The sequence below is a fragment of the Physeter macrocephalus genome, chromosome 12 (genome assembly GCF_002837175.3).
Source record: "Physeter macrocephalus isolate SW-GA chromosome 12, ASM283717v5, whole genome shotgun sequence".
Lineage (NCBI taxonomy): Eukaryota > Metazoa > Chordata > Mammalia > Artiodactyla > Physeteridae > Physeter > Physeter macrocephalus.
Window position 1 is genome coordinate 71,311,127 of NC_041225.1, and position 12,986 is coordinate 71,324,112.

Consider the following 12,986-nt stretch of genomic DNA (forward strand, 5'->3'; position numbering starts at 1 on the left):
CAAAATTGAATGTATAGGTAATTACCCATATCTACTGTAAATATTTTAGGCGAGAAAATATTAAGCTGTGAAGAAATTATGGAATCACAGCGTTAGAGAATAGAAAAAACAACTGATGTCATCAAGTCCAACTATTTTATTTTTCAAGAAGACTACACAAATAAATATTTTGTGGAACATCACATGATGCTATCAGGAACAAATCAGCAATCTTTTTAATAACAGAATGACCATCAAGTATACAAACTACAATTCTGGTATTTCAAAGACCTTTCCTACTTTAAATGTAAGTAAAGAGTTCTACTTGTTTCAGACCAATCTGTACAACAGCCATCACCACAGCCAGTATCTGAACTAGTTCCTCACCATTAAAATAAATTCTCTAAATTTCTCAATTCCCAAATTTTATTTATAAAAGATCTTGTAACAGTGATCTGTAGTGTTAATTAAATGTCTTGTTTTCACCTTCCCAAATTAGGACATGAAATTACTCATCATATCTCTAATAATCCAATCTCTGAACTGCTTCCTAATTTGAAACTGGCTTTCCTAGAGCTTTGATGAGCCTGGTAGAAAAGACAGGAGGCCAGGTAACACAGCATTATTTTCCATACTAACAGGCCAAAACCTGATACATATGTTCCAAGTAGAAGCAACCATGTTTATACTCAGATTCATGAACGATACCTACACATAAGACTATTAATGAAGACTAGTTTCTAACTGACTGGCCTTAGTTTACTAGATTTACAAAATAAGAATGAACTAATCCTCAACTTTCAGACACCTCCTTAAAAAAAAATGTCAGAAAACAATCTCTAAACTTACAGAGAAAAACAAAAACAAAATTTCAACTGGCTTTTTCATCTTTTATATTGGAGAAAGTGGAATTTTTTCTTAAAAAAAATCTAGTTTTGGGTTTTTTTGGATGAAAATATGTCTTTCCTAGCTTTGTATAAGTGCATTATATTCTGAATAGGAAAAAACTTACAGTTTGCATTAGTTCATAAAGTATGAATGTATACTTACCAGGACAAATTGTGCTGTTTTTGTTAGATCCAACTATATTATCTAATAAAAAAAATTAAAATCAGTGACTTCAGTAATAATATCTCACACTTCCCTAGCACTTTACAACATACAAAGCATATCTCTGATGATAATCTCATTTTACCTGCATAATAACTATTAAGAATTAGTAGCTTCAGTCAAATATTATACCTCTATCTGAAATCTTTTAGAGAATTGGGTGCAGATGAAGAATTATTAAAAGACAGCATCATAAGTATTCTGATAAAATAACACAAATTTTAACAATTAGTCACTTATGCCTTGAATTTAAAAAAAAATAAGTAGAACATTATAATTAAGTTTCGATTCCTAGGCTCACATCTTAGAGCACATTTATGCTCGGAAACACAAGAATGTGTATCAGAGCATTGTTTGTAACAGGAAAAAGCTAGAAACAACTTAAATATACATTAGAAGCAGGATGGCTAAATTACAACATACTCATACAAAAGAATACCAGGCAAGAGTTAAAAATAAACTCTAGGTATCAATATGGATAGATCTCAAAAAAAGCATTGGGTAAAAAGGAAAAAAATGCAGAATAATGTGTACAATCTTAAGTCAATTCATATCAAGTTTGAAACTGTGAAAAATAATACCACATTATACAAGTCACAATAATATAAACAAACATAGGGGTGATAAACTCCAAATTCAGCATTTCTTGAGGGATGGGGTGGGGTAGAATGAGAATGCATAAGAAACTATCTGTAATTTATTTTCTTTTTAAAAAAACTGAAAAAAATATGACAAGTTAGTTTTGACAGAGCCAACAGAAAGTATGTATCTGTGATGCTATCATCTAAATATTTCTGTATGCTAGAAATGTTTTATTTTAAAATGAAAGTTAGGGGCTTCCCTGGTGGCGCAGTGGTTGCGCGTCCGCCTGCCGATGCAGGGGAACCGGGTTTGCACTCCGGTCTGGGAGGATCCCACATGCGGCGGAGCGGCTGGGCCCGTGAGCCATGGCCGCTGGGCCTGCGCGTCCGGAGCCTGTGCTCCGCAACGGGAGAGGCCGCAGCAGGGGGAGGCCCGCATACCACAAAAAAAAAAAAAAAAGAAAGTTAAAAATGCATTTAATTTACATAAGTGGAACCTTTTTGCAAAACGTTCTGTGACATGTTTTTTACCCAATTCATATTTTTGAGAACTAATCAGTCGATAGATCAAAATTCAATTATTTTAACTGCTAAACAGTATTCCATTATAAGAATATACTACATTTTCTTCATTTCCTACAATGAACAATGCAACAACATCCTTGTATCTGTCATGTATATGCATAAATGTCCCCTAGGATATAAACTCAGAAATGGAATTGATAGTATTATGTAGGGTGTACAATTTTATTAGTTTAGTAAACATTCTCTTAACTGACGTCCTCTTAATTGACTTAACAGATTAGCCAACATTTTCTGAGAATATGCCCCCCCCACATATCTCATTTCACCAAGCTGAGTTGTATGCTTATCAAAGTCAGTCCTTTGTTTACACTAGTTATATTTGGTAATATGATTACATAATTTAAATACTGCAGACTGATGAAATGTCACAGAACTGTAATATCTATGGCTAAGTTGAATACAGCAGAACTCAATTAAAAAAATGATACCAACTTAGTCATACAAAACTATGAATACTTAAGTACTTAAAGGAAAGTACTTAAAACCATATGTAGAATTCTACACTCAGACTGCTTCAAAAATATGTTTAGGTTTTCTCTCCACTATAATAAACTGAGACCAGAAACTGCAGCTGATGAATTATGGGTGCAATTTATGTAAGAAGGCAATATGGAAATACAATAAAAAAAAACACATACAAAAAAAAAAGCCTTGACCCTACACAAACTATCAGTAAATGAGCAGCATTTAAAGTAAATGTTAATAAACAGTTTATTTTTTAAAATTATTCTCTGCTTTAACCAACTTTTTTGATTAACCTAATAACCTGATCCTTATGTTTTGAAATTAGAGAGTTTTTACTGTATTGCCAAATATGTCTCCAAAATGATGGTTACCTTGGATTTTGTAGGCAATATACTCTCTGCACTTACTCACTCTAACAACTTTGGGAACAATCTCCTTCTTTTGCTAAGTGTTTACAGTTCTCTTCCTCAAGGTGTAATACTTTTTGCCACGTATTCTATATCATTCTCTACTACACTCTGAAACAAGGGAAATCATGATTTTATATTGCAGTTTAAAATTTTCAGTAGTAATTTCCCTGTCATAAAAAGCACCAAGTAAAGTGCCTGTTAGCTATATTTATCTCACTCTTTTAAAACAGAAATCATCAGCAGGTAAGTAAGAGGCCCTACCCTTTTCACATTTGTCTTCTGAAGTATTGGTCAAAAGTGGTGCTGTGAGGACATGCATACAATGGTTGTAGAAGAAATTTAGAAATTCACTTTTTTCAGTTTTCTGAAACATACAGAATTAAAGAAAATACTTTATTATCTTTATAATTAATAAAACATCTTCAAGAATTAGCAGTGCACAAACGAGATACTTTAAGATACTGTAAAAGAATAAAAAAAAATTGTTATATTCACCTTAACCTTATTTCTGCAGAACTGAAAAATCAGATCTATTTCATATTACATGTTAAATAAAAATGAATGTAAAAAAAGATCAGATAGCATTATAAAAAGTTTTTCCAGGGAAAATTATCTAAAACAATTTTTTTTTCAAATATGCGTGTGATCTGAAATGCAATGAAAAATCTATCAGTGTGAGAGCAACTTAACCGTTTGAAACCCCAGATTTCACAATGTATTCAAATTTGAAAAAACACCAAGTTGATTTATCAAGCCACTAGAAACGTTACAGATTTTAGATTTATTTTTTTTAATTTTAAGAATTTATTACTTGGAAATTTGGAAAATAATTCCTTTCGGTTTTCTGGCTATTACTTTTTATATAACTGGTTCTACAAACTTGTAATGATTTAAAAATAATATACATTTTCTCTAAATTTGAGTGAAGTCTATAAAGGAGAAATATCCCAGCATTTTGAGATAACCACTATTAATATTTTGCAATACTTCCTTAAGTCCTTTTATGTGCTGACTCCTTTCACTACGCAGTTAAGATCATTTGGTACATATTTTTTTCTTTTTTATTGTGATAAAAAACATATAACATAAAATTTACCATCTTAACCATTTTTATAGTTCAGTAGTGTTAATTATATTCACATTTCTTTGTTTTAATTTTTAAGATGTTAACATACAGAGGCCAAGGGTCATAAACAGAAGTGCTAACATTTTACCAAGACTTTAGCAGATTACAATCTTGTATTTTGCTGCAAAAACAACTGCTAGAGGAACATTACTGCTACTTGAATTCTGAGTGTACAAATGCTTGAATATTGTTTTTCAAAATTGTACAAATTTACAAAATTTTGATTTTACATATATTTATATATTTATACATAACTTATTGTATATAAAATCATCTAAAAACTGACTAGACCAAAACGTTTCTGTCGCAGAGTAATTTCTTACATTAGTTGTAGCCAGCATGTTCTCTGGATCAATTAGAGTACGAAGAAGTCCCATTAACTGAACAGCACCTCCTAGCTCAGGATCAGTATCACAGATCATTTGTTCAATTACTACATTAATGAGAAGGATATCCTGAAAGAAAATGTGTTTCTGTGAGACCTGGTTTGGATATAAGACAAACGTACCAGCTGAGAACAAAATTGGAATCATACAGAAAAAAAAAAAGAACGGATGAACTTATTTAAACCTTTTTTTCCCTAATGTTTTCAAAGTTCTATAAACACACTAGAGCATAAAGAAACCCACTCAAAAACAAAACAAAACAAGACAATGCAAAAATCAGTGCACACGACAGCTTACAATATCATCAACATAGGCAATGGAAAACAAAATCATTTACCAGAAATTCTTGTTCACTGGAGGTTCTAACATATTTTCAGTCTACGTTTTCGTCTCAGACATGAATTTAGAAGTTGACTAAACCCAAGATTACACACATCAAGTGACCCCGGAACATAGATTATGTCAGCTTCTAACAAGAAAATCCTTTCTGACAAAAATATGAGAAAAAATAACCCAGTACACAGCTCTCCACAGGAGGTAAATGGGTACACACTGTGTTATATAATGATCTAAAGCAGCCAAACAGACTTATTATTACATTAGTAACATGTTTTTGGGTCTTAATATAAAGAGCTACAAAGCAGCTTTGCAGATACAAAATTTATTTGCTTTCTGCCTGTATTTTAAAAGTAGATACCTTAAGCATTAAAGAAGGATACAAACTGATGGTTCAGGTCGTCAAAGGAAAAAGTTTTGACATCAACTCAGAGGATTTGAGAACAGGTTTATTACTGGGGGAAGAAAGGCAGTAACTGAAGGAGATGAAATAAGAGAACTACATGGAATGAAGATAAATTTGTTGAATTGGGAGAATTTTGCAAAATAATAAAAAGAAAAGTTCCAGTATAAAGCACATTTTGTAATTATTTTGCTTTTCTAGTCCCTCCCAAACTTAACATACTGTGTTATGCTAAAATATTTCCCTGTGAAATTGTGATATTAAATGCAGTGAAGAACCATCAAAAACCATGTCATAGCAACTTAACTGCTTAAAATTAGAATCTCACCCTCTACCATGTCTCAAAATTTAAACACCAAAGAATACTTCTATCATGGCATCAGAAACAATGAAATTTCTTCAAAGAGAAATTATGAAATATAATTCACAGAGCTACATTAATAGACTCAAGCCTTTTTTCAGTTAGAGGAGAAAGAGCAAATTCCACCTTAATCCGCTCCTGTTTCTTATTCTGGTATGTTCAGCAAAGTATATCACATATAAAATGTTAAAATATTACAAAAGGTATCAGCTAGTGAGCTTTCTTCAGAACAATGATATGGTATTTACTTACTTTAAATTCATACCAGTGTGTACAACTTGGATTCTACCAGTTAATTAGGGGCTCAGGTAATTTGCTCAATTATATATAAGCAATTACATAAGTTCCAATTACATTCCTCCTCTTACACAAGTTCATTTAAAACTGAAAAATATATATATATAAATGATGAATTTAAGTTACATCTAAATGAAAACACAGTTGCAAAAAAAGACTTCTCAAGGTATAGCTCATATACTAAAATAATAATTCAATATATATACTTTAAAAGCTTTTTACCCTTCTCTCTCAAACGCAGTTTCTTACAAATCCTGCCTCATAAGTACCAATACCAAATTCTGCTGGTCTACAAGCAAAGATAAAAGGGAAATGACCTGTGCTGACTGAGAGTCCCATAATCTGGTGACTTGTGGAAGTGAAAAAAGCCAATGTATATATTTCATAGTGAAATAGACTGCTACAGAGAACTATAGCCTTTTCAGGAGATCAAAACTGCCTTTCTCAAAGACGTGTAAAACTTCCTTGACAGACAAAGGTATATGCACCATTGAATGCTATTCTGTAGAACTTTTTAGGGTACCCGAGCTTGAGAAAGCAAGGGCACAGAGGTCAGCAGGTAAACTGGAACATTCGGGTTTAAAAATTATGCTTAGATAAGATGTCTAGAATACACAAGAAAATAATTTGGAAGCCTACTAAACAGTAGAGGAAGCTTAACTGTAAAGTAAGCTTTAGCAACAGTCTATGACTGATCTCTAAGACCACCACTGGGTCAGAGAACTCACACCGACAGAAAATAGGCTACAATACAAAATAGAGCACTGGAGGAAAGGCATCTTCCATTGCCTAGCTCAGATGCAGCCACAGCTGAAAATGTCCTAAGGGAAGGAACCTAAGCTTTGGAAGAAAATGGGCAAGGAAAATTCTTTAGAGAACAGAACCAGGGACAGCTGGTTTGGTTAATCAAGAACCTCCAGGGACAATGAGTCTAAGCTACTGATAATTCAACAAATATTTGACAGACCAGTGCATCATAGCTGTGAATGAATGACTGCTGTATGTATGTTCTCCCTTTTCCCAAACAAAAGTAGTTTAATTGTGATGTTGGGGCAGATAAATTATCTTTTTGTTTACAGGTCCCTGAAACATAAGGAGCCTTATCTGGACCTGAAGAGGACTGCACAACACTCAAATATTCTGGACGTGAAGTCTCCAGACTGGATACAGAAGTCTCCCTTGAGGAAAGGGTGAGTGACGAAAGAAAAGTGTATATGGACGTTAGGTAGTTACAGAGATGGGCCGTGGCTGATACTACTAGATGCCAACTTAGTCTCTATTCTCTTTGACCTGCTAACAGAGCCCAAGCTTTGTTCAGAGAGGCAATGTACTCAGCTAAAACGCTGTATTTCTCAGTTTCCATTGCAGCTAAGGGTGACTCACTTCTGGCCAAAGAAATACAAGTAAAAATTGCTAAATGGAACCTCTTAAGAAAAAGCTTTAAAATTAAACAGAAAAGCTCTCTAGCTCTCTCCATTTTGCCCTCTGCCCCCTTTCTTCTTCCTGCTTGGAGGTGGAATAGCAATCTTGCAACCTCAAAGTAACAGACATTAAAACCAGAAGCTCAGGATGACTGATTCATAAGATTCTGGCATCATGGAGCTGTTCCTTGACTAACTGTGACGTGAATAAAACAAAATTTTTATTAGGTAAAACTATTATAGGCTGGTTTTTCTTTCTTTTTTTAGGATTAAAACAATTATAATTAACATACTATCTACCCTCTTAGCAAATATTTAAGTATACAATATTAATTATAGGTAATATGCTATACAGTAGATCTCTAGGACTTGTTCATCATGTAAAAGTGAAACTGTATCTTTTGACTAATACCTCCCTGTTTCCTCTACTCCCCATCCCCTGGCAAGCACCATTATACTCTCTGCTTCTATGAGTCTATTTTATATTCTTCATATAAGTAGTATCATATAGTATTGTGTCCTTCTGTGTCTGGCTTATTTCACTTAGCATAATGTCCCCCAGGTTCATCCAAGTTGTCAAAAGTGGCCAGCTTTCCTTCTTTTATTAAGGCTGAATAATATTCCACTGTATGTACATGACAAATTTTCTTTATCCATTCATCTGCAGATGAACACTTCCGTTGCATCCATGTCTTGGCTACTATGAATAATGCTGCAGTGAACATGAAAGTGCAGCTATCTCTTCAAGATCCTGATTTCAATTTCTTTGGATTTATATCCGTAGTGGGGCTGCTGAATCATATGGTAGTTCTCTATTAATTTTTGAGGAGCTTCCACACTGTTTTCAATAGTAGCTGCACCAAGGTATAGGCACACAACAGTGCACAAGGGCTCTCTTTTCTCCACATCCTTATCAAGACTTGTTACCTTTTGATTTTTTGATAAGAGCCATCCTAATAGGTGTGAGGAGATACCTCATTGTGATTTTGATGTGCATTTCCCTGATGATTAGTGATGATGATCACTTTCCATGCACCTGTTGGCTATTTTTATGTCTCTGAAGAAATGTCTATTCAGTTCCTTTGCCGATTTTTAAATTGGGTTTTTTTTTTTTTGCTATGGAGTTGTAGGAGGTCCTTACATGTTTTGGATATTAATTTCTCATCAGCAATTGTGTACAACTCCACACTTTTATTCCCCAACCCACATACTATGTTACTGATATCAGAATTTTTTTATACTGTGCATCTATTAACAAATTTCTGTAGTTGTAGTTATTCATAATATCTTGTCTTTACGTTTTATACTGCACTAAAAGTGATTTACATGCCACCATTAGATTATTCCATCGGTCTATATTTGCCTATATATTTACCTTCACATTGAGATTTACACGTTCATATATATGCTTTCATTTTGTTGTTCAGTGTTCTTTCATTTCAACTTGAAGAGCTCCCTTTAGCACGTCTTAAAAGGCAGATCTAGGGCTTCCCTGGTGGCGCAGTGGTTGAGAGTCCGCCTGCTGATGCAGGGGACACGGGTTCGTGCCCCGGTCCAGGGAGATCCCACATGCTGCGGAGCGGCTAGGCCCGTGAGCCATGGCCGCTGAGCTTGAGCGTCTGGAGCCTGCCCCGCAACGGGGGGGGCCACAACAGTGAGAGGCCTGCGTACCGCAAAAAAAAAAAAAAAAAAAAAAAGGCAGATCTAGTTTTGACGAACTCCTTCTTCAGTTTTTGTCTGGGAAAGTCTTTTTTCTTTATTTCTGAAGGACAGCTTTGTCAGGTAAAGTATTCCTAGTTGGCAGTTTTTTTTTTCTTTCAGCACTTTGAATATATCATCCCATTCTCTACTGGCTTGCAAGCTTTTTGCTGAGAAATCCGCTGAAAGCCTTCCTTTGTATGTGATGTGTTTATTCTGTCTTGCTCTCAAAATTCTCTCTTCTCTTTGATTTTTGACAGTTTTATTATAATGTATCTTGGTGAAGACCTCCTTGGGTTGAATCTGTTTGGGGACATATGAGCTTCATAGACTTGGATGACCTTATCTTTCCCGATAAGTTTTTAGCCATTATTTCTTCAAACATGCTTTATGTCCCTTTCTCTTTCTTCTCCTTGAGACTTCCATAATGTATATATTATTTTGCTTTATGGTATCCCATAATTCATGTAGGCTTTCTTCACTCTTTTTCATTCATTCTTTTTTCTTTTTGTTCTGACTAGATTGATTTTAAACGGCCTGTCTTCAAGTTCTCTGATTTTTTTCCTCTGCTTGACTCAAGCCTGCTGTTGAAGCTCTTTATTGATTTTTTTCAGTTTAGTCACTGTATTCTTCAGCTCCAGAATTTCTTCTGGTTCTTTTTTAGTTTCTCTTTCCTGAACTTATTTTGTATATGTATTGTTTTCTTGATTTTGTTTAGTTATCTGTGTTCCCTTGTAGCTCACTGAGCCTCTCTAACACAATTATTTTGAATTCTTTGTCAGGCAGTTCATAATTCTTTTTTTTTTTTTTTTTTTTTAGGGTTGGTTACTGGAACTTAATTTTGCTTCAAGTTTCCCTGACAGCTCTCACCTAGATTTTGGAAGTCTCATAGAGGTATTCTTGTCTGTGGATGGTTGTTAAATCAGTGTTTCTGTTGCAGGGATAAGGGCTGGAACTTCCTATCTGCCATCTTGCTGACCTCACTCCTCATCTTGCTGATATATTAAGCCAAACTCATTCCTAAGTGATACATTAATTTCTTACATCTTTCCTTTTTTCTGTCACAGGCCAGGCCTTCTTTTTCCAGTTATCTCCAGCTGTTAGAACTATCCTTCTAAAACCGAGACCTGATCAAGACATTCCTCTGCTTAAAACAGCTACAAGATAAAAGATTCACTCCTTAGACTGGTTGTATAGGTAGTAAATATTCTAACCCTGTGCAGTCCAATATGATATCCACTTGTCACAAGAGACTGTTTAAATTAAAATCAGTAATTCCTCAGTCACACCATCTACATTTTAAGTACTTAACAGCCATAGGTAGCGAGTGGCTACCTTGTTGGATGGCTAAAGAATAAACATTTCCATCATCATAGAAACTGAACAGCACTCTCCAGGCCTTTTATTACAGCTTCTTTGTTGAAGAAGGGAAAAGGAAAAAACAGACAAAGACAAAGCAAACAGATTTAGACAAAGAGAAAAAAAGAGGGAGGAGAAAGGGGGCAAAAAATGGGAATATTTCACAATCAATAATACCAATTACCACACTCAATGATATGAAAGTCTTAAAAAAGTTGGTTTCTAAATCCTTGTGTCAGATGGGTTTATTTTTTAGTGTTTTGAAGTCTCATTTTAATAAAACATGAGTAGTTATTAAAGTAAGTAACACAAGAGACACAAATCCACAAACTGTTCAATTCTGAATAAGAGCCAGTCTTCTGCAATAAAATCTACTCTGAAAATAAACATGAACTCAGACTTCCACTTTTGGCCAAGATGAAGTGACAGGAACTAGATTTACTCTTGTACCTCAAACAATAACAAAAACCCAGGCAAAATATATGAAACTACAATTGGTAATACAGTAGACATCAGCCAATGAAAGACACTGAGAGATGGGTAACAAATGAGATGAGCCCTATGATACATGTTAGGTATTATTATTATTAATTACTGGATCCTGCAAACTAAGTAAAAATCAACTTCTAAATAACTGGAATTAACCATGCGTCTAGAGATTATGTTGTATACAGCAGCATGGAATAGTAAGACAGTCTTATCCCAGAGGTACACTCACCTCAGCTAACAATTAAAATTAGTCTACTACAATGCATTACTAAACCCACTTCAAAGTAATAATGTGCTTTCAGAGACAATGAACAAATAGTTCCTAAGAAATGTAACGAATGATTAAACATTCATCAATGAACTAAAAGTATTACCAGCATTATAAGTTGTCTGTAAAACATGCTTCATTTTCTTAGCAAGCCTGGTGAACAGAAGGAATAGCTAAATTAAAAGACTCAGCCTCTAACTGCAGCACAGCTAATAACTAGCTATGTAAGTGACCTAACTCTTCCATGCCTATTTCTCCAATGGAACTAAAGTCCAGTGGTCACTAAAGTCAGACCACTCTCAAAATTCAAGCCAGCATTTCTAATTGCCTGTTAAAGTTCTTTATTGGCATTAAAACAAATCTAATTTTCTGTAACCTGCTTCTCCAACAATGGCATTAATCTGGCTAGAAAAGTCATGCTCAAGCATTACGGCAAAATAATTGAGATGTAAGACAAATTACAGGAAAATTCCTTCTTCAGATGTCAAACTATGACTTGATCTGAAAATAAGCCATTGTAGAGTAACCCTAGTGAAATTATTCCAACGCTGGGTCACCAAAATCTATTCTAGAGAACACTCTCTTACATTTACAGTCTTAAGAGGGGGCCCAATAACTCCTTTCCCATTAACGCCTGCTTACTCCCATGGTCTCTTTGTTTAACTTCTCTTTACACCACCATAGTAGTTTTGCAATTAAACCCTTCAATTTAGAACCAGTTTCTAAATACTTGCAATATTCTGGGGTCTAAGTCAGGGGTCATTAAACTACAAAACTACCTGGCTGGTTGTTCACTTTGTAAATAGTTTTACAGTAAAACATTTACTGGAACACAGCCACACCTATTCATTTTCAAACTGTCTATAGACAGTTCATACTGAAGTGGCAGAGTTATGACAGAGACCAGAGGGCTTACCAAGTCTTATTTACCTTTTGGTCCTTTAAGAAAAGTTTGCCATTCTTCATCTAAATAGCAACATTTAAGTGAGTTTAACCACAGTTTCTGGGAGATAGTTCAAAGTTTTAGTTGTTTCTAAATCAAGTTTTAGAGAAATGATACTCCTGTTGGTTTCATCACACTCCAGCCTCATGCTATTCTTTGAAACACATACTTTTGTTTTTAAAGTATATTAAGTGGGTGTAAGAATTTTTAAATATTGCCAAAAATATTGAAAATATATAATTAGCAACGGAGGGGAAGTTTGGGTATCTACACATGGAATTTAGAGATTATCCCGATTATCAGGTGACATCTCTATTTTCTGACTGGGAGACATAAAGAACATACTTTATTTCATTGCTTCTAAGACAGATTTCTTAAAATTTTAACTTCTTGATGTTGAGATATATTTTATAACCTATGGCACTACACACTCACTGGTAGCCAAGTGGCAATCATGACAAAGTTACATGAAAAATGTGTACTGACACTTTCTGGTAAGATCAAGAAAATATCAGAATCTGTGTAACTTAGATTCCATGTATATAGTAAATAAGAGGAGAAAGAAAGAATGGCAAGAGCAGGAAGAATATTCTGAGGTAACAGGATAAAAATAACTGACGTATGTTGTGGAAACACTACCAGTTTTTTAAAAACTATCTAAATGTAAGAATCATTAAAAAAGCTCATGCATATGAAATTTGCTCTTGCAGCTACTTGAATGAAGGTTACAAGTATTACAGAACCAATACTTCTTTCAATCCATTCTGAC

At 34.3% G+C, this 12,986-nt stretch overlaps 1 protein-coding gene across 5 annotated transcripts in view; it reads right to left on the minus strand.

Moving 5' to 3' along the window:
• LOC102974983 (serine/threonine-protein phosphatase 4 regulatory subunit 3B) overlaps positions 1-12,986 on the minus strand; it is a 72,639-nt gene that overhangs the window by 26,185 nt on the left and 33,468 nt on the right. For all 5 annotated transcript variants that reach the window (XM_055089189.1, XM_024118518.3, XM_055089188.1 and 2 more), the window contains exons 8-10: positions 4,580-4,711; positions 3,392-3,494; positions 1,030-1,071 (exon numbers count right to left, since the gene is read on the minus strand). In XM_055089189.1, the coding sequence (XP_054945164.1) occupies positions 1,030-1,071; positions 3,392-3,494; positions 4,580-4,711 (277 nt within the window). The remainder of the gene's footprint in view (positions 1-1,029; positions 1,072-3,391; positions 3,495-4,579; positions 4,712-12,986) is intronic.